At 52.6% G+C, this 21,855-nt stretch overlaps 11 protein-coding genes across 11 annotated transcripts; 6 read left to right on the top strand and 5 right to left on the bottom strand.

Moving 5' to 3' along the window:
* Window positions 1–815: 815 nt before the first annotated feature.
* Window positions 816–1,385, top strand: J4E86_004855 (uncharacterized protein; the record flags this gene model as incomplete). Its single annotated transcript, XM_051445392.1, has 1 exon — window positions 816–1,385. One exon carries the CDS (start codon window positions 816–818, stop codon window positions 1,383–1,385), a length of 570 nt encoding a protein of 189 aa, XP_051303489.1.
* Window positions 1,386–2,352: 967 nt separating this feature from the next.
* J4E86_004854 (uncharacterized protein) lies at window positions 2,353–4,054 on the top strand (the record flags this gene model as incomplete). Its single annotated transcript, XM_051445391.1, has 2 exons — window positions 2,353–2,585; window positions 2,686–4,054. The coding sequence occupies 2 exons, from the start codon at window positions 2,353–2,355 to the stop codon at window positions 4,052–4,054; spliced, it is 1,602 nt and encodes a 533-aa protein (XP_051303488.1).
* Window positions 4,055–5,433: 1,379 nt separating this feature from the next.
* J4E86_004853 (uncharacterized protein) lies at window positions 5,434–7,086 on the top strand (the record flags this gene model as incomplete). Its single annotated transcript, XM_051445390.1, has 6 exons — window positions 5,434–5,487; window positions 5,680–5,912; window positions 5,966–6,349; window positions 6,397–6,805; window positions 6,857–6,892; window positions 6,940–7,086. The coding sequence occupies 6 exons, from the start codon at window positions 5,434–5,436 to the stop codon at window positions 7,084–7,086; spliced, it is 1,263 nt and encodes a 420-aa protein (XP_051303487.1).
* A 285-nt stretch (window positions 7,087–7,371) lies between these two features.
* J4E86_004852 (uncharacterized protein) lies at window positions 7,372–7,877 on the top strand (the record flags this gene model as incomplete). Its single annotated transcript, XM_051445389.1, has 2 exons — window positions 7,372–7,766; window positions 7,841–7,877. 2 exons carry the CDS (start codon window positions 7,372–7,374, stop codon window positions 7,875–7,877), a joined length of 432 nt encoding a protein of 143 aa, XP_051303486.1.
* A 478-nt stretch (window positions 7,878–8,355) lies between these two features.
* J4E86_004851 (uncharacterized protein) lies at window positions 8,356–9,240 on the bottom strand (the record flags this gene model as incomplete). Its single annotated transcript, XM_051445388.1, has 2 exons — window positions 8,356–8,938; window positions 8,969–9,240. The coding sequence occupies 2 exons, from the start codon at window positions 9,238–9,240 to the stop codon at window positions 8,356–8,358; spliced, it is 855 nt and encodes a 284-aa protein (XP_051303485.1).
* A 578-nt stretch (window positions 9,241–9,818) lies between these two features.
* On the bottom strand, window positions 9,819–10,910 carry J4E86_004850 (uncharacterized protein; the record flags this gene model as incomplete). Its single annotated transcript, XM_051445387.1, has 1 exon — window positions 9,819–10,910. One exon carries the CDS (start codon window positions 10,908–10,910, stop codon window positions 9,819–9,821), a length of 1,092 nt encoding a protein of 363 aa, XP_051303484.1.
* Window positions 10,911–11,528: 618 nt separating this feature from the next.
* J4E86_004849 (uncharacterized protein) lies at window positions 11,529–12,875 on the bottom strand (the record flags this gene model as incomplete). Its single annotated transcript, XM_051445386.1, has 3 exons — window positions 11,529–12,662; window positions 12,715–12,752; window positions 12,809–12,875. The coding sequence occupies 3 exons, from the start codon at window positions 12,873–12,875 to the stop codon at window positions 11,529–11,531; spliced, it is 1,239 nt and encodes a 412-aa protein (XP_051303483.1).
* A 664-nt stretch (window positions 12,876–13,539) lies between these two features.
* J4E86_004848 (uncharacterized protein) lies at window positions 13,540–14,762 on the top strand (the record flags this gene model as incomplete). The annotated part of the gene is made up of 3 exons (XM_051445385.1): window positions 13,540–14,001; window positions 14,052–14,597; window positions 14,646–14,762. 3 exons carry the CDS (start codon window positions 13,540–13,542, stop codon window positions 14,760–14,762), a joined length of 1,125 nt encoding a protein of 374 aa, XP_051303482.1.
* Window positions 14,763–15,116: 354 nt separating this feature from the next.
* On the bottom strand, window positions 15,117–16,116 carry J4E86_004847 (uncharacterized protein; the record flags this gene model as incomplete). Its single annotated transcript, XM_051445384.1, has 3 exons — window positions 15,117–15,415; window positions 15,485–15,832; window positions 15,906–16,116. The coding sequence occupies 3 exons, from the start codon at window positions 16,114–16,116 to the stop codon at window positions 15,117–15,119; spliced, it is 858 nt and encodes a 285-aa protein (XP_051303481.1).
* A 383-nt stretch (window positions 16,117–16,499) lies between these two features.
* Window positions 16,500–17,762, bottom strand: J4E86_004846 (uncharacterized protein; the record flags this gene model as incomplete). The annotated part of the gene is made up of 5 exons (XM_051445383.1): window positions 16,500–16,893; window positions 16,945–17,087; window positions 17,141–17,365; window positions 17,410–17,514; window positions 17,568–17,762. 5 exons carry the CDS (start codon window positions 17,760–17,762, stop codon window positions 16,500–16,502), a joined length of 1,062 nt encoding a protein of 353 aa, XP_051303480.1.
* Window positions 17,763–18,895: 1,133 nt separating this feature from the next.
* Window positions 18,896–20,768, top strand: J4E86_004845 (uncharacterized protein; the record flags this gene model as incomplete). The annotated part of the gene is made up of 6 exons (XM_051445382.1): window positions 18,896–19,089; window positions 19,143–19,283; window positions 19,336–19,766; window positions 19,824–19,843; window positions 19,896–20,231; window positions 20,298–20,768. The coding sequence occupies 6 exons, from the start codon at window positions 18,896–18,898 to the stop codon at window positions 20,766–20,768; spliced, it is 1,593 nt and encodes a 530-aa protein (XP_051303479.1).
* Between the last annotated feature and the right edge of the window lie 1,087 nt (window positions 20,769–21,855).

The following is a 21,855-nucleotide window of genomic DNA, read 5'->3' as shown; positions in this document are numbered from 1 at the left end:
TGTCCCATCCCTTACAGCCGACTGGACAGTAGACAGCGTTGCTACATACTGCCATACACGTGGATGTCCTTACGCAGCATCTGACCCTGTCATAAAGTATAGCTTGGCAGCAACCGTCCTTGCAATCGGCATTATCGCTGCCATTGAACCGGCAACCGGCGTCAGTATAGCTGCGGTTCTCGCGGTCATCATTCTCATCGTGGGATGAGACTGTTTTCTCTGCGGCTGCAAGGCTGGATTTGTACGTGCTGGTATTGTAGACAGCATCAAGAGGACACAATGATTATGTACACTCAATGTATTATGATCACATCCTAGGTATACATTGCTCTTTAATTTTGACTACCATCGTAAGCGATGACTCTTTGCAGTCCCATATAGCCTCACCAACCTAGATCTCCTTGGCTACCGTGGTCGAGTATGGAGACGACCGTTCCGACGAACAGCCCTGGCAAACCACCGTTATCGACTTACTAACCCAATGATGTACACACCTAAAGTATCCCGCGAAGACTAGAAGCTCGAGCGCGAAGCCTGGAAGATCAACACAGATCTTTGCGTTCATTGCCCATCTCATGACTTTCACTCCTTGTGAAGTGGAAACCACTGTGACTTCGAAGTACGCAGTCGTTCATGCACAGCGCAAACTCACTGCTGCATGCAAGCGACAAGCAGGAACCAGAACCTCGATACTTGCCACTAACGCTCCCCTCAACCTATATAACGACTCGGTCTCTGAGCCTCACCAAGCGTTCACCCCATCTGCTCTCCTCAACCACCACACCACCCAAACTTCAATCCATAATCCACCCACAATGCCAGGCTTCACATCCTTCTACCTCAAAGGCCGCATGGCCAACGCCACCGCACCCCAAACCGACTTCGCTTACGACTCCGAACCCGATTTCGAAACGCTAGCATCAAAAAAACATCATCTCCAGCTACAGAAACGCCTTGCCCGCCAAGTAACAAACATCTACGGCACCGTCATGACACGCTCTGACGCCAACCCAACTTTGACTCTGCTGAAAGCCGTGAAGTCGCATATCGACGCCCAGGTGGAGGCGTTCCATGACTTGGGCTTGATGTCGCTGATCGAGCGGAATAAAGCTATCGAGTTGTTTGTAAGGAAGAGCCAGAGTATCTACCAGGATGGGTCGCGCGCGGTGCAGAAGTTTAGGTCTGCGCAGGGGCCTGTTGGGGATGTTGCGGAGGGGCTTGGGCTGTTGGGTAAATATCAGCTTGGGAAGAATGGGGAGGTGGAGATGTGGGATGTGGAGTGTATTGTAGTGATTTATCAGAGGAGGATTTTGAAGCCGTTGAAGGAGGTGGTTAAGGAGATTGAGAAGGTGGTAGGGAGGGAGGAGGGGTGGGCGGATGCGTAGAAGGGGATGTGGTACAGCTTGAAGGAGTTGGCGGCGAAGCGGTGGCAGTGTTGTTTCCCGAGATTTTCTCTGGTGTTTTGGTACATACCCTTGCGGGGTTATGTCCCTCAGAGCTTCAGGCGTTCTCCTGGAGCAAGCATCACGATGATGTTTGCTTCATACATGGAGTTGGCACGTCACGTTATGCAGTGTCATGTCAAGAAACCTTGCTCACAGTATCACCGCATTATACTTGCCACCAGCTTCCACATGACTTATTTGTCCCGCTGCTCTCCTATCCTATCATTTGCCTTCCGTGTTTCGGGTCTGCGCAGCATAGCCCACTCCGCTTGGTTTGTGACACCTTCCAAGACATTCCACTCCGGGGCCGAGTTTGTGTCACGTACCACGGCCACGGTCTCCACCAGCACAGCCCACGATAAAAACCTGTTCTTGGGTGGGTTCTGCGCGAAAAACTGCATCTCGAGGAACACAAGGCAACTTGCCAGTCTCCCACTGACATCTGAATGACGCTGCTCGGAAGTGCCTCGTATGTTGAGCTCTTCTCGATCTGATACTACAAACAAATTGCGTGGTGCATCTATCAGCCCTTGTGGATGGCTACGAGCTCTCTAGATATCTGCTTGATCATACACTCGAACGCAACGTTCACTAAGTGAATGGACATATCCCCTTTGTTATGTCGCGTCGTCATCATGAGAGAATTGTCCAGCCTCCCGCTGTCAGCCTTCAGGCGTGGCTGCTGTGTAACATTGCACGATATCGTCAATCTGGACGCCTCATTTCTGCCTGTTGAATTCGTCCGGCTACTTGTCGCATTGCGTGGAGCTCATTCGCCCAAATCACTTAGGCATCTCCGGCATGCTGAATGTTGCGCAAATATAAAAGATACCTACCCTCTTACATACGTCTTGCCGCCACCATCTGTCACGCTCCCTTCAAGATTCAAATCAGACTATTCACGACAATGCCACAACCCCATCAGGCACGCTTTGCTTACCCTGTGGTACGACCTTATCCGTACCGGTGGTATACACCAGTTGTCGTTGTTGGCGGACTCTGCTTGACAGCACTATTCACATACATCAACGTCGCCATTAGCGGTTTTGACCTAGTCTTGGAGAGAACATTCGACCCTAACGCGACCATCACCCAGCGATCGCAAGATGGCTGGCCATCCTGGAATATCCTCACCAACAAGTACGTTCCATCCGAGTAAAGGTCGCTATGTCTTTGACATGCTCGACTCACATCTAACACCACTTGACTGACTGATCTGACTTTGTACCCGTACGTATAGGATACAACCCAAGTGCATGCCCGCGGACCTCTCTAAGCACGCAACCTTCTTCACGAACCAGACTGCGCTCTCATACACACTCGAAGCTGTCTGGACTGAGCAAGACACGCAGGAAAACGAACTGCCGTCCTTAACATATCAGAACAACATCTTAGAGAATTGTTCTATTGTCTCGATCGGGATTCAGTTCCAAGCCTTGGACGAAGCGACCAACCAGATCCGTTACGCCGGATGGAACACTGCAGTCCGAACGTATGCCACATGCCAGATCTCGAGTCCGTTAGGTACTGTCTTCTTCAACCTGACGCAAACGTACAACCACGTTCCATCACCGACAACGCTTTCGCGGATGAAGGGTCGCTCCTCGGGTAGAGAATTCCTCACCCATAACAAGCAGACGCGCGCGAGCCTGTGGTGGGGCGAGTCGCTCATGTCTAACTACTGGGGCTACACGACCTGGTTCATGCAACAATATCGCAAGAAGAAGCTCAATGAGGGCCAACAAGCCATCGAGAAGGGCATGGTGTATCTCATGCCCACGGAATCAGTAGACGATATTGCCGACATAGACTTCTTCACCCCCAACTACCGCTTCATCGTGGCCAGGGATAACGGCATCGGCTTCAAGAACATTTGGCCTGGCAGTGGTAACGAAGATTCAACCACTATGGGCGATCTCAACAACCGAAGCGTCTATCCCAACATATGGGTACCGGTTGACATGCTAGCCAAAGCAGCCTACTCGACTGTCCTCGCGGACTTGGGACAGGTCGAGACGCCAAACATCCTCGCCAATGAGACAGCACTTGAGTATTTTACGGCGAACTTTACCACTATACACGAGTACCTGTCAACCGATCGATTCGGCCCGGAGCGCGTTCCCTTCGACGCCCAGCGCTCGACCAGTGGCCCTCTTGGCTTTGTTCCGTCCGTCATCATGCAGCAATACTATTGCCAGGTGCCACAGTTAAAGTCCACGGGTGATCTGGTCCTTTCGATCATCATTTCCGACTTGGTGCTCTTGCAGGCGGCGTGGCAGCTATTCAAAGTCTTCACCGAGTGGTTGGTGACAAGAAATGAGGGTGCTGGACCAGCCGATTCAGATGGGTTGGTCGAACAGGGGCGTACCTCACCAAACTCATCATCTGGCACTTCGACACCGTCAACCGGCGATTCCGGCATAGGAGCATCGATGGTTACGCGTGATCCTCAACATCCATCGGATGGCGCGAGTAGCTCTGCCTCTTCCGACACTGCGCCACAGCCATCAGACAACATCCCTTTAACAACTCTTTCCGGTCATGAACACGGTGCGCATGTTCCTCAGCACGCAGCGGAATCCGCAAACAGCCTTGACCACGGGCCGTAAGTGTTGGGAGCGTTAGGCGATTGGGACTGGCTCTACACAATGACGAGTCGTAGTATCGCGGAAGCAGCATCATCACGCGTTCGTGAGGAGTATAGGGGGTTGTATAGCGATGCGTGGTAGGTGATATGACGAGTGACGCGTTGGCAGGGATAAGAGGCGACGGTTATGGCGGTACTTGTGCTAAGCATTGCATCTCCCCCGCATGGGGTTCATTTGAGTAAAGATGTAGATAAACATAAAGTTGTATCTATGTAGTATGTACTGCGCCAACTGTTCGCGCTTGCCGGGTAAGCTCAAGCACCGCGAGCTCGCTCAATGACGACGTGTTATGTGAGGCCGAGACCGAATTCGGTTAGCAATACAGCGACGCCTGCTGCCCACCTCCAGGGCTGGGCAGCTGTCGTGCACCTTCAAACATCACATCACATCACATCGTGCCGCCCACTGATATCTATGCCGTATCTCGGTTTCTGGAAGCTGCATCGGCCTGCAACATCCTTCCCGGTCGCAGAGCCGTGCCGTGCCGGCTTACCCATGCTACGATGATCTGTTGGATGGCGCGACCGCGTCTCCACCTGGAAGGCTCACCAGATCTTTTTGATGTCGCTTCCGGATGCCTGGTCTAGCTAGAAAACGACTTCTACCATACAGGTCTCTCGGATACGATGGTGACAAAGTCTGCCGCTGAGTGCTGCTGATGTCAGAAGCCACCCCCAATGTTGGTGGAGTCGACTTCAGCAATCACGGTCCATTACAAGAGCAAGGGATGCGCCACTTATCTCGTCGATACGATTATTCTTACGCCTGAAACCTTGAGAGGCCTAACTTGATTTAGTGAACAGGTTCAGAACAGGACGATGCGGACTCCCAGCCTGGGGGACTGTTCCACTGCTCTGCACAGTAGTAGTTCTTATCTCGCTACGCAACCAATGCGATTGTGATTGTGGAACGATCTGCAGCAGGCGACGATGTTGATGTGCTGGAGCGACGTAGAAGCGCGAATGCCACCGCAGTAATGGTCTCAGCCCCGGTGTCGGCCAAGAAACTTGGAGCCGTGTACACACCTGGTTGTCTACAGGTCCTCTGAGTCAACCTGGTATGATCAGATCCTGGGAACCTACAGGATAAAGCGCCAGAGGACGCACCACATGCTCTCCAGAGTTACCTGGGGCTGATCATGTCGTCCTTATCTCAAGGCTTTTCTAATATGTCTCAACAGCTGCTGCTCTCTACCCAGTCAATGCCTCTCGTGGCTCTCATTGTGATCTCCCTTCTTACTTACCTGCTAATATGGGTCTTCTATGCCAGACATATACACCCGCTAGCCAAACACCCCGGGCCGTTCTTTGCTTCGATCACGCGGTTCTGGCACATCTTCGATGTTGCACGAGGAAACTCGGAGGAGACACAACGAAGGCTTCATGAGCGATTTGGTATGAAGCTACTGCCCTACTCGCCAAGCTTTTCGCGGTATTGACCAGCATAGGACCCATCGTTCGGATAGCCCCGAATGAGGTTGCGATAGCGGACCCTGAAGCAATCAAGACCATATATGCAACACATACAGGGTTCACCAAGGTACGCAAATGATTCTGAGAGGCGCCACTGATGCTGACGTCGTACAGACCGACTTCTACCTCCCATTCCGATCAACCTGGTCAAGATACCCAGATGCCTTTACGAACCTCGACGAGCGTCAACACGCCGAGAGGCGCAGGATCGTGAACTCTCTCTATTCCATGTCCAATATACTGCGGATGGAGGAAAGTGTCGACAAATGTGTACAGATGCTTGTCGACAAGCTAAGCGAGGGTGCAACGAAAGGCAGTACGCTTGACATGTCGACTTGGGTTCAATGGTAAGACATTATACAGTAAACCTCATATATGCGAGAACTGACTTGGAATCTAGGTACGCCTTCGACGTCATTGGACAACTATTCTTTAGTCGCATGTTTGGCTTCATGAAGAATGCTCATGACTATGGCGGCTACATCCACTCCTTGGACCTGTTGATCCCGTTCATCGCCGTTGCCTGCGCTTCACCAGCGTACTTACGACCAATTGTACTTATCAGCGGCGCATTGATACCACGTGTATTCAAGGCTCTAAAAGCTCTGAAACACATCGAAGAGGCATCCGAAGCATGCGTCACGGAGCGGAAACGGCGCATCGAGCGCGGCAAAGCCGATGACTGCGAAGATATGCTACAAAGCTTCTTCAACATCATGCACCAAAAGGGTACCGACAAGGATTTTGGCATGACTGAGATAAAGGCTGAAGTTTATGGAGCTTTGTGGGTTCTTCTTTACCGTATGTCATCGGCGCACTAACGCTCCCTAGCATTGCCGGCTCCGACACCACCGCAGCAGCCATCACCGCTATTATCTACTATCTTATGCGTACCCCGTCCGCCTACGTCAAGCTCACTTCCGAGATAGATGAAGCTGCACAAGCCGGCCTACTCAGCCCAATCATCCAGTACCATGAGGCAGTCGGACTACCATACCTAATGGCCTGCTGCAAAGAGGGTATGCGACTCCACCCAAGCGTGGGTATGACACTACCTCGTCACGTGCCCGAAGGCGGATGCATGATCGCTGGCGAATGGTTTCCTTCCGGTACTCGAGTCGGCATGAACGCCGCGGTGGTACAACGCGATGAGAACATCTTCGGTGATGATGTGGACGAGTTCGTACCTGAACGATGGCTTGGCGTAGACGCTGCAAGGATGGAGAGATACATGCTGCAGGTACGAGTATGATTATTACCCTGTCTTCCCAGGTACTAACCGATGCCGCAGTTTGGTGGTGGGTCGCGCACATGTATTGGAAAGAATGTAAGTTGAAGCTTGAGGGTCTACTGAAGGTTGCTAATGATAGGAAGATCTCGCTGTGTGAGATGTACAAAGTGATACCGCAACTTCTACGCGACTTCGACCTTGAGCTCCTCGAACCAGAGAAGGAATGGGAGACGCATAACTACTGGTTCAACAAGCCGACCAAGGTATACACTAAGGTTCAGCGCAGGTAGCCAGGGCGGCTGAAAGCTTCTTGAACAACTTACCCATCGCCAGCTTTGCTGTATTTATTTCCCGGTTGTATCTCAGCACAGACAGAATGCTATTCACTTGGGCTCTAGGGCTGCCTCTGGGAAATATTTCGAGCAATCGGACGAACAGTTGCCTTCACGGTCTCGCCTCGTCCGTGCACTAGCCCTCCACACTTATCAGGTAGTTACTAAGTACTCGAAGGTCCTCTCAACAGCTCCCTCGATCGTAGCAACCACAAGAGCTACTACACACCGTCAAGCTTCTTCATGCCCACAATCGCCTTCCTGGCCTTGCCAGCCGAGATTCGCATCCACATCTACAACCACATCTCGCCAGTCAACACCTCTTTCGCCTCATATTCCGGTTTCTTGCAAACATGTCACCTCATCCGCAAAGAATGGAAGCACGAAGCAAAGAAACACATATCCAAAGAATACACCCAACTCCAAACTTTCCTCGCCATCCACAACATACGCATCCTCACGTCCGCCCGCGATTCATCCCAAAGATCAAAGATCGTACTCCGCCTCCCATCACTGGACCCCACGGCAAGTACCATCAATCTGCCGAATTTCATTCCCTGGCACTGGTCCTGGATTACCACCGTCATCGTCAACTTTAGTAACAACTGGCCGCGGAATTACAGGTCGCAACTTGCCATGTACGACCTGTACTGCGACACGCACATGGACCTGTGTCGATATATCCTGGCCCTAGGCGCACATACTATTCCAGAGTACGACAAGTTGTGCGAGAAGACAAATCGGTCTAGTATTAGGTATATTAGTCTTCGCTGGTACAATGTTCCCCAGGATACGCGGGTTGCATCACGATTTGGTATTATACCCGAGCCTTGGCTTCAGTATGGCGAGGACTTCGAGTATCCCTTGCGTCTATGGGACATGCAGACTCGGCGTGATAGAGAGGGTGGGACTAGCTGTTTCAGTGTGGTCTGGCGGCGCAGGAGCTGGAAAGATGTTCCAAAGTGGTACTGGGTATCTCGTAGGATCTGGCGGTTCTCTTACAAAGTCTTGCGAGCAACCTGTATTGTTGCTGCTGTTTGGAGTGGCTTGTCGGTACTGGAATTGTTGTACAATGAGTATATTCGTGCTTAGTGGTAAGTTCTCCGCGGATGTTGGAGATGAATGTACGGATGTGCAGAATGAGACTGTTCATCATACATTGTGTTCTCCCCCCTTGATGCACACCTGTTCCTTGATATCTCCTCATCTGTCCATACTCTCCGTCCCCTACCATGGTTGTGTCGCTAGCTGCTGTCTTATTTCTTTATTCATCTCTTTTTCCAATCTCTCTATATCCTCCTCCGTCGCCTCTTCCTCATTAGTTTTCGCCGGCCCCCAAGGCTCCAACCCTACACTCCACCAATCCGTCTTGAACATTGAATCCCACCCCTTGTTCTCCACTTTCCTCTTCTTAAAGCTCTTCGTTGACCTGCGCCCCCTTCTAGCCAGGCTCGTGGTAAACTCTTCTTTGTGAAGACCTGTATTTGAGGCCAGTCTGTCTAGCTCCTCTGGTGGGGCTGCGCTATTGAACTTTCGCCAGAACACTGTTTCAGAGAAGGTGACGTGTTTGTCCTTGAGCGATACGTACCCGGATGTAGGCGTGGGCTTACTTCGAGGTCCGCGGTTCAGTGCCGATTCCACGCACTCAAGACCCATGCGATGGTTCCGCTTGACCGTTTCTCCAGCCCACATTCTTTCGTCTTTAATCGCATCCCCAATCTCCCGCTTCAGAATTGCAACAAGTTCCAAAAGGAGTTCATACCGCCCCGCGATCAACGGCCAATACCTCTCCGCCGCAGTCCTCCAATCCCTACAGGGATATTTGGATTGGTGTTCACACCTCATCTCTATCCTCCTCATACTGCAATGCGCATCGTAAAACTCTTCCACGCAAGCTGCGTCATCTTTGTAGCCCTTGGAACTATATATGAGATCCTCGAGCGTCTTCAAGATGTCCTCTTGTTGTTTCTTGATGCGTCTCAACGTGGACGACGCGTACGATTCCGAGGCGCCGTGAATGCAATATATGTCTTTGGTTTGTTTTTCAATCATGTCTTCGAGTGTTGTGCAGACTTCCATGAGGCGTTTCGCTTGATCGCGTGTGATGTGCATGCCGGCGATGTGCGCTTTGGGTGCTTTGGATGCTGTGGGCGGCTTGGATGCGTTCGGCGCTGTCTTTGTCTTCGTAAACCAAGACATAAGAAATGTGTGAAGGTAGTATAGATAAGAGAGGGATTGTCGCGCGCATTGCTTTATTGCGCGGCTTGGTGAGGTGGATTGGGGCGGATTCGGTACCCTGGGTGGGATTCTGATGCGAGCCAGGGAGGAAGAGCGCATTATGGGAGAAGGGGCTGTGGTTTGGTTGATGGGTCGAGGTGCGGCTTGCGTGTGAGCCAGGAGGCGATGTATCACTTGCACGTTGCGAATAATGAGATAATGCAGGGGCGGTGCGAGGCTAGTTCTGTTGCGCATTGTGAAAATGGGCTGTTGAGTGTGAGATAAGGGAAAGGGTTTGAGAAGACGGCCGTCTGTGAGACAATCTGGTTTAGGGAACAAACAACGACAAGAGCAAGCGGATATGATATGTCAAGCACGAAACTTGACTGCGTTGATGTCAGAGTCGCTCTGCTGGCTGTCAAATGTGAATAGTACTGGTTGAAATAGAACAACGTGATTGCACGCCTCTGCGCTCACATCTTCGCCCTATCCCCATGGTCCGCATTCACAAGAACATAGCGATACCGTGCGTGTCCCTCCTCCATATCAACCACACTCTTATTCGCATCCTTCATATTGCGCTTCTGCACCCACGGCTTAATCCCCTTGTCAGCCGCAAACTGAAGCATCTCCTCAATCTCCTTGGGACTGCCAATCTGACTACCCCCGATCTTGCATCCTTTGCCAATGAGACCAAACGCAGCGATTTGAGGGAGCTTGTCTTCTGGTGCGCCGACCTGAATGAATGAACCGCCTGTACGGAGAAGTCGGAGATAAGACTCGAGCGGCATGTCTGGAGAAGAGACTGTGCTGATGATGAGGTCGAGGGTTCGGCTGTGGTTGCGCGCCCACTTGTCGTCTTCGGACGTCGCGATGTAATCTGTGGCGCCCATAGCTTTTGCGTCGTCGACTTTGTTCCTCCGTCGGCTTATCGCGACAACCTTCTCGCAGCCGAGTGCTTTCGCGAACAAGACGCCGAAATGGCCTAGACCTCCCAGCCCTACAATTCCTACCTTCTTCCCTGGACCCGCGCCGTTGTTCTTCAGCGGCGCATAGACGGTGATGCCGCCGCACATCATAGGCGCTGCTTCTTCGCTCTTCAACCCAGCGGGTATCTTGATAGCGAAATGAGCAGGCACACGAACGTAGTCTGCATATCCGCCCATGCTCCAGCTTCCATCGGGGTACTTCGCATTATATGTGCCCACCATCTTCGGACAATGCTGCTCAATGCCCGCGCTACATTCCTCGCAGTCGTCCTTCAAGCAGCTGAACGCCTGCGCGCCAACGCCAACTCGGTCGCCTAAGCGCAGGTTCTTGACTTTGTCTCCCACACGCACGACGTTTCCGACGATTTCATGGCCGACGCATACGGGATAGTGGGTTGCGCCCCAGCCAGATCGCAGGGTGTGGATGTCGGTGCCGCAGATGCCGCAATGGGAGACTTTGATGTCGATGTCGATGGCGTTGAAGGGCTTAGGTTGGAAGGACGACCATGTCATATTACCCTGCGCGGCATTCTTATCGTGGCCCAGCCAGCCGTGAAATTCGGAAGGGGAGGTCATCTTCGTTTGGGGGCGGGATCTCTAACACTGGAAGGCGGGGTGAGGTAATTTGAGCTGGTTAGTACACTATTCGAGGAATTGTTCGTAGTGTTAGCTATCAAGAATAGAACGACAGTAGATGTCGAGCGTTGTCGCGCATCGCGCAGCTAGGACCGAGGATGGCCGACGTCATGGTGTTGGGACAAAGTTATCCGAGGCATCTCGCCGGAGCCCTGGACACCAGATGAGGGGTCTACGGCTCATGAGAAAGAACAACCCCCATCATCGCGAAGAGTCACGATAGAGTCAGCGGCGCGATATCGTGTCTCTGCAAGTGTCGAGAACGATCAATGAAGCTGCGTGTGATGTCGAGGACCGTGAGTACTGCATGTGCACTGTCGCGCTAACCCGCCACCATCAGTCAGCATCTTCGATGCCCGGATATATTAGCAGCTCACTGTGATATACTGCTGAGTATCTTCTTGGCTTCATTTCACCGACTTCAGATTTAGAAATGAGATATCGTCTATTAAGATTAAAGCAGATCACAAGATTGCTTAGAGATCCGTTCATTCATGCTACAATACATTACAGCGACGCGATGCATTCATACGACGCGATAACCAAATCTACCGACCCCTAAGCATCGGTCTTCTTCATCCCCTTGGTGAAAAGCGGACTCTGCTTAACGCGTTCCCAATCATGAAGCATCATGGTATTTGCCGTGCCATCCCTAACCTCCGTACCCCCACGCCTAATCATCTCCTCTTCAAACGCATCCACCGCAGCTTTCCTGTCCTCGCCAGCCTGGATCTTAGTAATAGCTTCGTACAACTTCCCAGCGTCTGTAACAGAGTGATTGAGGCCCTGACCTCGCTGGTACGTCATGGGATGCACAGCATCGCCCACCATAGTAATTAAGCCGCGATGGTTATCCCAGCGATGACCTTCCATGCCCGGGTCCCAGTCCGTGAGCCCGAGATACCACACCGGCGTGCAGTCTGGCGTCCATTCAAACGCACTCCTCCACGGGTCGCAAAACTCTTTCGCGAATTCTTTTTGTTGCGCCAGGCGCTGAGCACCGGTCCAGTTCTTTGTGGCTTCCTGCTCTTCCAGACTACTTCTCCACGAGATGTAGTAGAAGAAGGTCCAGGAAGCCGGGTCATCTTCGTCCGGCGCATCATGCATGCCGAAGAAGGCGAAGTTGTTATTCGGGTGTGCACATGCTAGATACAGCGGGTGGAATGACCGCAAGAAACGGGCTTGCTCGGCGGTAAACTTGCACTGGACAAACGTGCACGCATACGGTATGTGGTTGATGGAGCCCAATTCCCTCCCGAGGAGAATCTGCCTGGTGGAAGAGCGTGCTCCATCCGCGCCAACCAGCATGCGTCCCGTCGTCGAGGTTCCGTCGGCGAAATGGGCAGTGACTGAGTCATCATCAGGTGAGTATGAGACATCGTATAAGCGCTTGTCGAAGTGTATGTCAAGGCCTTGCATTAACAAGTCGCGCAACTTGCTCCTCCGTAAGCGGTAGAAAGGCCCGAAGGTGATGGCTGCAACCAGCGCTCCGGTATCGCCTCGCAGCCACTTCAACGTGTCCTGCTCTTTCGTGGGGACATTCGGGTCGACCTGGACGCTCTGGATGCAGTCCCACCAGCCATCTGGCATGAGGCTTTTCAGGACTGGCGCGCCCCAGTGAAGGCCCATGTTCCAGTCGCGCTCGCCATGCGTGGCAGCGTTCTTCTCGAACACGACGCACGGGATGTTCGCCTAGTTGTTCGAATGAGGCTACTCTTTTGCATTACCCAGACGGTGTACATACTTTGCGGAGCCCCTGTGCGAGTGCAAGTCCAGCGGTTCCTGCGAGCTGGTCAGACCGTGTGGTGCAGCATGTATGCGGCGTCACCGTCGCTTACCAGAGCCAATGATGATATAAGGAAGCTGCGCCGCAATGGCTTCGCCGTCGGCAGTTGGTTTTTCCATGTCAAGTCGCCTGAGATCATCGATGGACTTTGGTCATACTCTCAACCTGTTCTTCGTCTTCTACAACAAAGTTCGAGTATCCACTGTAGAGGTGCTCTTGGCCCACCCTCTCCAACCCGTGCCGCCTGCCAAAAGGGCCGATTAGACAACGGCGATGAAGGGAATGACGCCGTTTGCGGCCCGCAAATGAGCCAGTCCATCAGTCACGAGATGCATTCATCGACACCCTCCTTTTCGACGTTGTTGGCAGGCTCGCCAATGGCCTGACTGCCTGGGACACCCAGAGTCTTCGTACAACGTCGGTAGAGTGCCGCCAGCACGCGCTTACCCCGACGCCTCTAACTGCCATGCAGGCGATGCAGCACCGTTCCTTTTGCGCGTGCATTACACGCGCATCAACGAATGGCAGCGACCGGAGCACACGACCGATCCGCTGGATCTACTCGGGGATGCTGCGCGAACGCGGCGCCATCGGTGCAATGCTCCACTTTGCCAGAGACCCCTCGCCCATTGACAGACGCCTCCAAACGAGAGTCAGCGGCCGGCCAGCGTCCAGCAACTTCCCAGTGCATCGGCTCCAACTCTCCAATATGTAACCCGTCGTTTCCGGGCGTCGCGTCGATATCTCCCACTCTTCCTCGCCGCGCACTCTCACGACAGCACCATGGCGTCTTCATCTTCTCCGAAGCCTTTCGAGGGCATCGGCTTGCACCAGCAGGATAGCGCCGTGCATCTAGGAGACGACGCGCCTTCCTCTTCCTCGTACCCACAACAACACGCCCCCGTACACCACGCAGCGCCACCAGACTCCGAAGCGTCCCCCGTAGACGACGACGATGGCCTTGGCTTCTCGTCCGACTCAGCCTTCGACAGCGGCAGCCTCCTTGGCGACGAGACCGATTCGCTAGCCTCGTCCATCCTCCACCACCGCATGGAGAATGGACGCCAGTACCACGCATACCGCGACGGCGCATACTGGGGACCAAATGACGAGCTGGCCAAGGAGATACTGGATTTCGCGCACCACATGTACCTCCTGACGCTCGACCAGAAGCTGCATCTTGCGCCGCTGGTTAATCCACAGACGATATTAGATTGCGGCACAGGAACCGGCATATGGGCAATTGTACGCTGCCCAGCCATATCCCCCAACACAGGCTAATAATACATGTACAGGATATGGCAGACCAATACCCCTCAGCAACAGTAACAGGAACCGACCTCTCCCCCATCCAACCCGAATGGGTCCCGCCAAACTGCCACTTCGAAATCGACGACGTCTCGCTCGAATGGACCTTCCCGCCCAACCACTTCGACTTCATCCACATCCGCGAACTCTTCGGCTGCATCCCTGATTGGGATTTCTTCTTCCAGCAAGCCTACAAGCACACCAAACCAGGCGGCTGGATAGAAATCGTAGAGCATTCCGTATGTCCTACATCCGATGATGGGTCAATGGGCCCAGACCACTTCTACCACACATGGGGCAAAGTGGTGGTGGAGATGGGCGATCGGTTCGGCAAGACGTTTACGATTTGGGAGGAGAGTGCTGAGAGGATACGGCGAGCGGGGTTTGTGGATGTGACGGTTATGGAGTATAAGTGGCCGATGAATGGGTGGCCTACGGATAAGAAGTTGAAGAATATTGGAAGGTGGAATCAGTTGAGGTTGATGGATGGGGTCGAGGGGTTTATGTTGAGGTTGTTGACGCAGGTTGGCGGTGTGAGTATTGCTGATGTTGGTGTGGTGGATTAAGCTGACATGACGCAGTGGTCTGTTGCACGGGCTCAACTGCATCTAGCGCAGATGCGCAAGGAGTTGAAGAGTTACCGGACTCATGCGTACCTACCTGGGACAGTCGTCTACGCGAGGAAGCCCATCAAGTGAAAGATCGGCACGTTGCATCGACCTCACACATCGAGATGCGACTCCATACTCGGGCCCAGCTCTTCCAACCACCCTGAGACGAATGAGCTTCACTGCGATCACAACGACTATTACGGGTACCTCAAGAACGACCGCGCACTTTTACCCATCACGCATGTGAAACAAGATGATGACCGAGAAGGAAGCATGTCATTAGATATCAGATCACGAAGATCGAGATACATTTTGGGCGGAAGACCAGAGACCGCCTCCAGTTTCGGACGTGAACCCGAAAACCCGCAGTCTCATCTAGCTTCCAACATCGTGGTCCGAATTACCATCGTCCCTCATATCGACGCTCGACACCGTTCCGTCTTAAGTGCGGGGGCAGTCGACGGACCTGCACTTGCCGCAGTTGTCTTCCGCAGTGCTCGCGCACAGACATAGAGCCTTGCAGATCATATCGTCGGCGCCGCACTTCTTGCTACATTCGTACCCGGCATCGCGGCAAGCTTTACAGTGTTCGCTGTTGACGTCGTCGTCGTCGTCGCTTCCCTCCCGAGCGTTGGCAGCGGCAGCGACTTGCTCATAGTCGGCAGTCTCCGGGCCAGCAAGAGCAATGTCGTGGTCGGTGAACTCCCATTGATCGCAGTCTTGAGGAGCCTCGACGCAGCCTGTGGTAGAGTTAGTATAGATAGAACAGAAATGAAGCTCTCGTTGAGCTAGAAAATCTTATCACGTACCTTGTTGGCGGCAGATTGACTTCGGGTTCGAGTGCAACATGCAGGCGCAGTAACCCTCACAATGGGGACCAAAGCCGCACGCCTTGAGGCAATACGGCAAGGCCTCGGAGCAGCCCTGTGTTGCGCAGGTGTTGTCGTCGCCGTTAACATCAGCAGTCTGCACAAAGTCCTCGGGAGCGTCTTGGTTGTAGTTGATGGTTCCGGGGTCAACTTGAGTAGCGGTCTCGGACGAAGCTTGCTCAACAGTCGCGGACGCAGCTTGATCAACAGCCGCAGAAGTATCTTCGTCTCGACGAACTTTGCCACTGAGCCCGTACCTCTCGCAACCTGTAGGAGCCTTCTTGCACTCTATGATCTGTATTAGCAAAACATCCCAATAACAACCCCTTGCCTGCCGCAGGATATCAGCTGTCCCACATACTATCAGTTGTACACTTGACACTCTTGCCGATCATCTTGTAGACCATGCACTCGCAGTAGTGCCTGCAGTGAGGACCTTCCTTGCACTCGTAGACGCATGTTTTCACGACATCCTCGAAACTCATTTGGCCGTCATTCTTTTTATCGCCGCCCGCGCTTGCGAGAGCGGCGAGGCTGACGAGTACGAGGAAGATGGTGGTGAGGAAGCGCATGGTGATGGGTTAACTGTTCGTGGGTCGAGTTGCGTTGGGGAAGGGAAGGGAGGTGTGAGGCAGGCGGAGGCGCGGTGGAAAGAGCTTTTTGACGGAGGAGGTGAGAGCGCGGTGGTGTATTTACGTCACCGCTTGACGAGCGTTTGCGCGTGGGGAAAGCGCTGCCTAGGTGGGTGGATCTTGTGGAACGCTCGTGCGTCGCGTATGAGTGAAGGTGAATGGAAGGTGCGCCTTGCGCGCGAGAAAGAGTGGCCCGGGGGGGACGCATGTTCTGTCTTGATCGAGAGAGTATGAGGCTCTGGTACTGCTCACAGCGGAACATCTAGTGCAACGCGGGAGCTGGAGATGGCTACGACATATGACTCTTCTTCGGCGATCCTGCGTTACCTACTCTTTCCCATGTCACGTAACTCAATACTTGGCTCTCTCTTCACTACAACTTCCTTCCGCACCCAGATATCGGCATCCTTATCTCCTCTGGTAGAAGATGGGTTGCGACTGCCCTGACTAGCAATCTTGATGTAGCTCGATAATTGGCCCGTATGCCCTGTAGAGGTAAAGCCGGATGTCGTCGCGACACAAGCTTGATTTGCGCTAAGTAGACCCGAGTCGAGACTCATCATGAAAGGCTTCAGGAAGGGAATCGTCGCAGTCATGATACTAGTGACTTGAACTATCTGTCCGCAGACGACTATGCGCCATATCGAATGGAGGAGGTCGCTGGGTAGGGGTAGGGTGTGGATGTATCCGATTTGGGCGGCCGAGGCAAACACGACGCTGTGTGACCTTTTGTTAGTGCAAGCTCGATGTTGCTAAGACTGCACTTACGCTATGCGCGACCAGAAGCCTGTGATGAGCGTAAGGCGTTTCTCGGATGTAATTTGTAGCGGTAGCACCATCAGCGTAGGTACGATGGCTAGGGCAAGGTCGGTTACAATGTTCATGACGACATTGTAGGTTCGTACGGCGCGCTAGATCCATCAGTTCGAGTCGTAGAACCGGCAATATCATCGGCTGAACTTACAAGATCTATGCACTCTGGGTTGGTTATATCCCATCTTCGTGGTGACGGACACTGGAAGGCGATGAGAAGAACGGCACTAAATCCCCAAAGCAGCGTCACAACACCAGTGGCATACATCATCCTATGATGACTAGCAACGGGCGTCACCAATGTCAGAGAGACGAGTAGCGAGCCTTTGGCGGCAACAATCGTAAGGACGCTGAGGATCTCGCTGCTGAATAAAGCCTGATCTATTCAGCGCCGCATTCCAAGAGGTTCGTCGGCTTTACCTTCCAGGCCCCATCAATCTGATCTGTCGTAAGGCCAGCTTGTACGTTACCAATAGCCTGACCAGCTGGACTGAGAAGTGTCGCGGCTTGTCCCGCCGACAACACCTAGGGAGAGACTCATCAGTGTCTGTGTCTTGCCTTAATCCCGGAATACTCACCAGAGCCGCTAGCAGAACAAAGTCCGCAGCTACCAGTCGCCTAGACATGGCTTTCTTCGTCGCAAATTGCGCTACAACAGCTAGTGTGGAGAAAGCTAGGAACAGCCAGGCGAGTATTTGGATCAATGGTGCTGCATGGCTGTCGTGGAAGGCAGGACGCTTACCAGCATCCATAGCCTTGCGTTCAGAAAGCATGGTGGAGTTCCGCTTCTAACAGTGACCGAGATGTTAGTACCATTTGAGCAGCGTGCACACCAGGATATAGCGCAATTCGAAGAGGACAACTGCCCCGTTTCGTTATCTGTGCCTCGTTCCAACACTCAGAAATCACAAGGTGCTCACGGACATCTCAATACCAAAGCAACATCACAACATACTGATACACTCATCTCCAACTCTTCCCCCTCGTAGGATTCTTGATGTACACCAGTTAGCTAGCACCACCCCCACGCACGCATACGAGTCTCTGGCTTCTTTCGCTAACCTACATGTTGTACGACGCGTAAGACGTCAAGTATATAGGCTGATTACTTATCTGGTGATAGCCAGCGAAACAGGCTTTCGGAACGCTTTACAAGCATCAATACGTTTGGCATGGTGTAATAGGTTGCTTAGACGATCCGCGCCGCATCCGCGCAGATGCATCACATCGAGCCACCAATCAGACGAAAGATAGCGCGCATGAACACCCCGTTGATATGCAGTTGCGTGAGGGAAAAGGAAGGTAGGGACGAAGGATGTGTTGATGTCGTGGGTGTTTGTGCGACCATGGCGGCTGATCCACACGCTCGAGGCTTAGCCAACGTTGATAACGCTCGGGACGGTAACATCCGCGGCAACTAGGTTACTTCCACCCGGATCCTATAGGAAGAATATTGAGTAAGGATCTCCGCATTGAGGGGAGAGCAAGATTGTTGGGCTGGAGGGGATAGAGAAGTTGGCGACAGATTGCGCAGTGTACAGCATGCCTTTGAGAGGGTTGAGAGTGCTCGCGATTTGTACGCGCAATGGGGAAATGGAGTGTCTCGTCAGTATATCGCTGGGTTGAATACGGTGAAGAAGTTTCCGGGCATCATGTAGACCCTGCTATCAAGATCCCCGCGCGGCATGCTGTGCGACAAAAGTCGCGGCACGGCATGTTACCTGCTCGATGCGCTTAGCGAAACAATCTGGATGAATCTGTGCATAACCGACATCTAAACGCGAAGCTGCTCAAGTGCGGGTTTAAGAGCTTGCAGTTACTTTTCATCTTCCTCGCACCCAGCGAAGTGTCCGTCGCGATCTCTTGCTGTCGTTTTTTCTTCGACATACCTTATCTTATCCTAAGCATGGAGCTCGGCAACAGGACGAAAGCAGAAGCAGTCAGTTCCGCCATCGAAGACGGCGATCATGATAGCTACACTCGAGATGAGAGAGATCTCATTCGGCTGGGTAAGAAGCCGCAACTGAAGCGGACCTTTGGGTTCATGCAGATCTTGGGGTTTTCTTGTACTGTGCTGGTGACCTGGGAGGGCATTCTGTCGTAGGTTCAATTCTTGAATAACACGCTCGGGTATGTTCTTGACAGTACCGCAGAGTTTCTACGCCAAGTCTCTTGAACGGTGGCCCTGCCGGCGTATTCTGGGGGTATCTTCTTATCTGGATCGGTTCAATCTCCATCTACACCGTCCTGTCTGAGTTGTCTTCGATGGCACCTACCGCAGGTGGCCAGTACCAGTAAGCAGCCTCTCTTAAGCGTCGGCTAAGCTTATTTACTGACGGATCGTAGTTGGGTCGCAATGTTGGCTCCACCGTCATCCAGAAAGTTTCTCAGCTATATCACGGGATGGGTGACGTTGATAGGCTGGCAAGCAACCACTGCTTCTTCAGCGTACCTAGCTGGAACAATACTACAGAGCGTGATTCTAATCCTCCACGACGACTACTCCCCCAAACCGTACCAAGCCATGCTGCTCGGTTGGGCAGTGACCGCGTTTGCCGTTGTCATCAATACTATCGGAAGCAAGACCCTCGCGCATTTCGAAGGCGTGATATTGATATTGCATATCCTGGGGTTCTTTGCGATCCTGATTCCTCTCGTATATCTCGCTCCTCACAATGACGCATCAATCTTCGTCACATTTGTCAACACGGGTGGTTGGTCAACCCAGGGCTTGTCTTTCATGGTAGGGCTACCATCGTCAATATTCGCGTTAGTCGGTAAGTGTGATAAGACACCAGACTCGACGAAGGCAATATACTAATCTTTCCTCCCAGGTGTCGACTCATGTGTTCATGTATGTTATTCGCCCGAATTGGTCGAAATCCAAGGAACTGACATGCATGTAGATGGCCGAAGAAGTAAAGAACGCATCCAAGGTAGTGCCGCGAGCCATCCAGATTAGCGTGTTCCTCAATGGCGCACTTGGACTTGCTATGATGGTCGCATACCTCTTCTGCCTGGGGGACCTGAATGATGTTTTGGAGAACTCAGTCACTCTTGGATACGCTTACCTCTATGTCTTCTTGAAAGGCACGGGATCTCCGGGTGGGGCTATGGCCATGGCATTGATCATGTGGTTTCTTGGTGTCTGCTGCCTGGTAGGTCTCATGGCCGCAACCTCGCGGCAGATGTGGTCCTTCGCAAGAGACAGAGCTGTGCCGTTCTCAGCGCAGGTCACTAAGGTATGACCCCTTCAATTCGCCCTCGTATAGCGATTCGAACTCTGGAGTAGCTGACGATGGTATCAGCTCAATCCTGCAACTTTGATCCCGGTCAACACGATCCTTATCACAGCTGCCGTCAGCGTGCTCCTGTCGTTCATCGCGCTCGGCTCCTTCGTCGCTTTCAGCAACATCGTCAACCTCAGTATCGGCGGCCTCTACGCTTCATACTTCATCGTATGCGTCCTTCTCCTCTGGCGGCGTCTCAAGGGCATCAGCCCGTACAACTCGCGTGCCGCAATGGTCGGACCGGAGACACTGCAATGGGGTCCATGGAGAGTTCCCGGTGTGCTGGGCGTGGCCAACAACATCTTCGCCTGCATCTACCTGTTTGTGATGTGGTTCTTCTCGTTCTGGCCGGGTTCCGTTGAGGTCAATGCGCAATCTATGAACTTCAGTTCAGTCACGTTTGGAGGAACCGTACTTTTTGCCGTCATCTGGTATTTCGTAAGAGGTAGAAAGACATATGTCGGGCCTATCGTCGAGGTAGTGCTGTAGTAGATTTGGCTGAAGGGCGACGTTCGACACCTGGGTAAAGAGCACAGGACTTTGAGCTGCCTTCCGTCTTTCGCTTGAGCGGGTGCCTTACGGAAGGCACCACGGGGCCCGCAGCGCCAGTGCGACGAGAGAAAGGCGCAACGCTATCGCGAAAGATACACAGACATCGATAGAATGAAAAATGAAAAGCCGTCGTCCTTGTCAAATCCCTGGCGTAGGTCGATGGCGATGTTGCCAAAGATTCAGGTGTGTTGCAAGACCCACGTCATTGCCGAGACACCTTAGTCATTGTCACGTGGACCACAGCACAACTTGTATGCCCTGCCATCCCCTACTAGTAAAGTACGTAAATCTGAGCTACTGCATCACTTCTAGAGTTTTACATCATATCACGATGGCCTTCGTACTCACGGGTGAGTCCAGTTTGGCCTAAATGGGTATTGTAGTAGAACAGCAGATGAATGAAGAGCGATGCTGTTTTCACGCCCCATCTACATGCCAAATACATACGTCAATAGCAGTAAAAACATGCATCCACTCGTGCCTGCGACCGCAAGACCACTCACGATACCCTAGAAAGAACCCATTACCCCCTTCCATAAGCCCTATCCTTTGGTATCTCAAGAATGCAAAAAAGTGACATGAATAAAAGACAAACGATAACGAGAACGAAGAGGAGAATAAACTACAACACAAGCAACAACGACACGAAGCGAAAAGCCAGCCTGGGCCAAAAGAAAGAAAAACAGAAACAAAATATACACAATCCAAAGTCAAAGCAACCAAAGAAAGCGAAAAGAACAGCTACCTCTCACCCATCCTTATGAAACAAACTCCTCAACCCAGAACTCCATTTTCTCACATGCCCATGACCCTTGTGGACATGTTCCTCACCACCACTAGTCGTCGGTCTATAACTCAGCCTGTGCCTGATACTATGGCTTGTCTTGGGTCGCTCGGGCGTAGAAGGCGCAGTTTTGTTTTCAGGCGTCATGGGGGCGGTGGGAGCGATGTATGTACTATGTCGCGAATTGGCGTTCACAGTAGAGCGAGGCGAGAAGGAGGAGATTGCATGAGAGGTCTTAGG

The sequence above is a fragment of the Alternaria arbusti genome, assembly GCF_024043155.1.
Source record: "Alternaria arbusti strain BMP 1465 chromosome Unknown scaffold_5, whole genome shotgun sequence".
Classification (NCBI taxonomy): Eukaryota; Fungi; Ascomycota; class Dothideomycetes; order Pleosporales; family Pleosporaceae; genus Alternaria; species Alternaria arbusti.
Note: the sequence above shows the minus strand (reverse complement) of the source record. Positions and strands in the feature narration are given on the sequence as shown.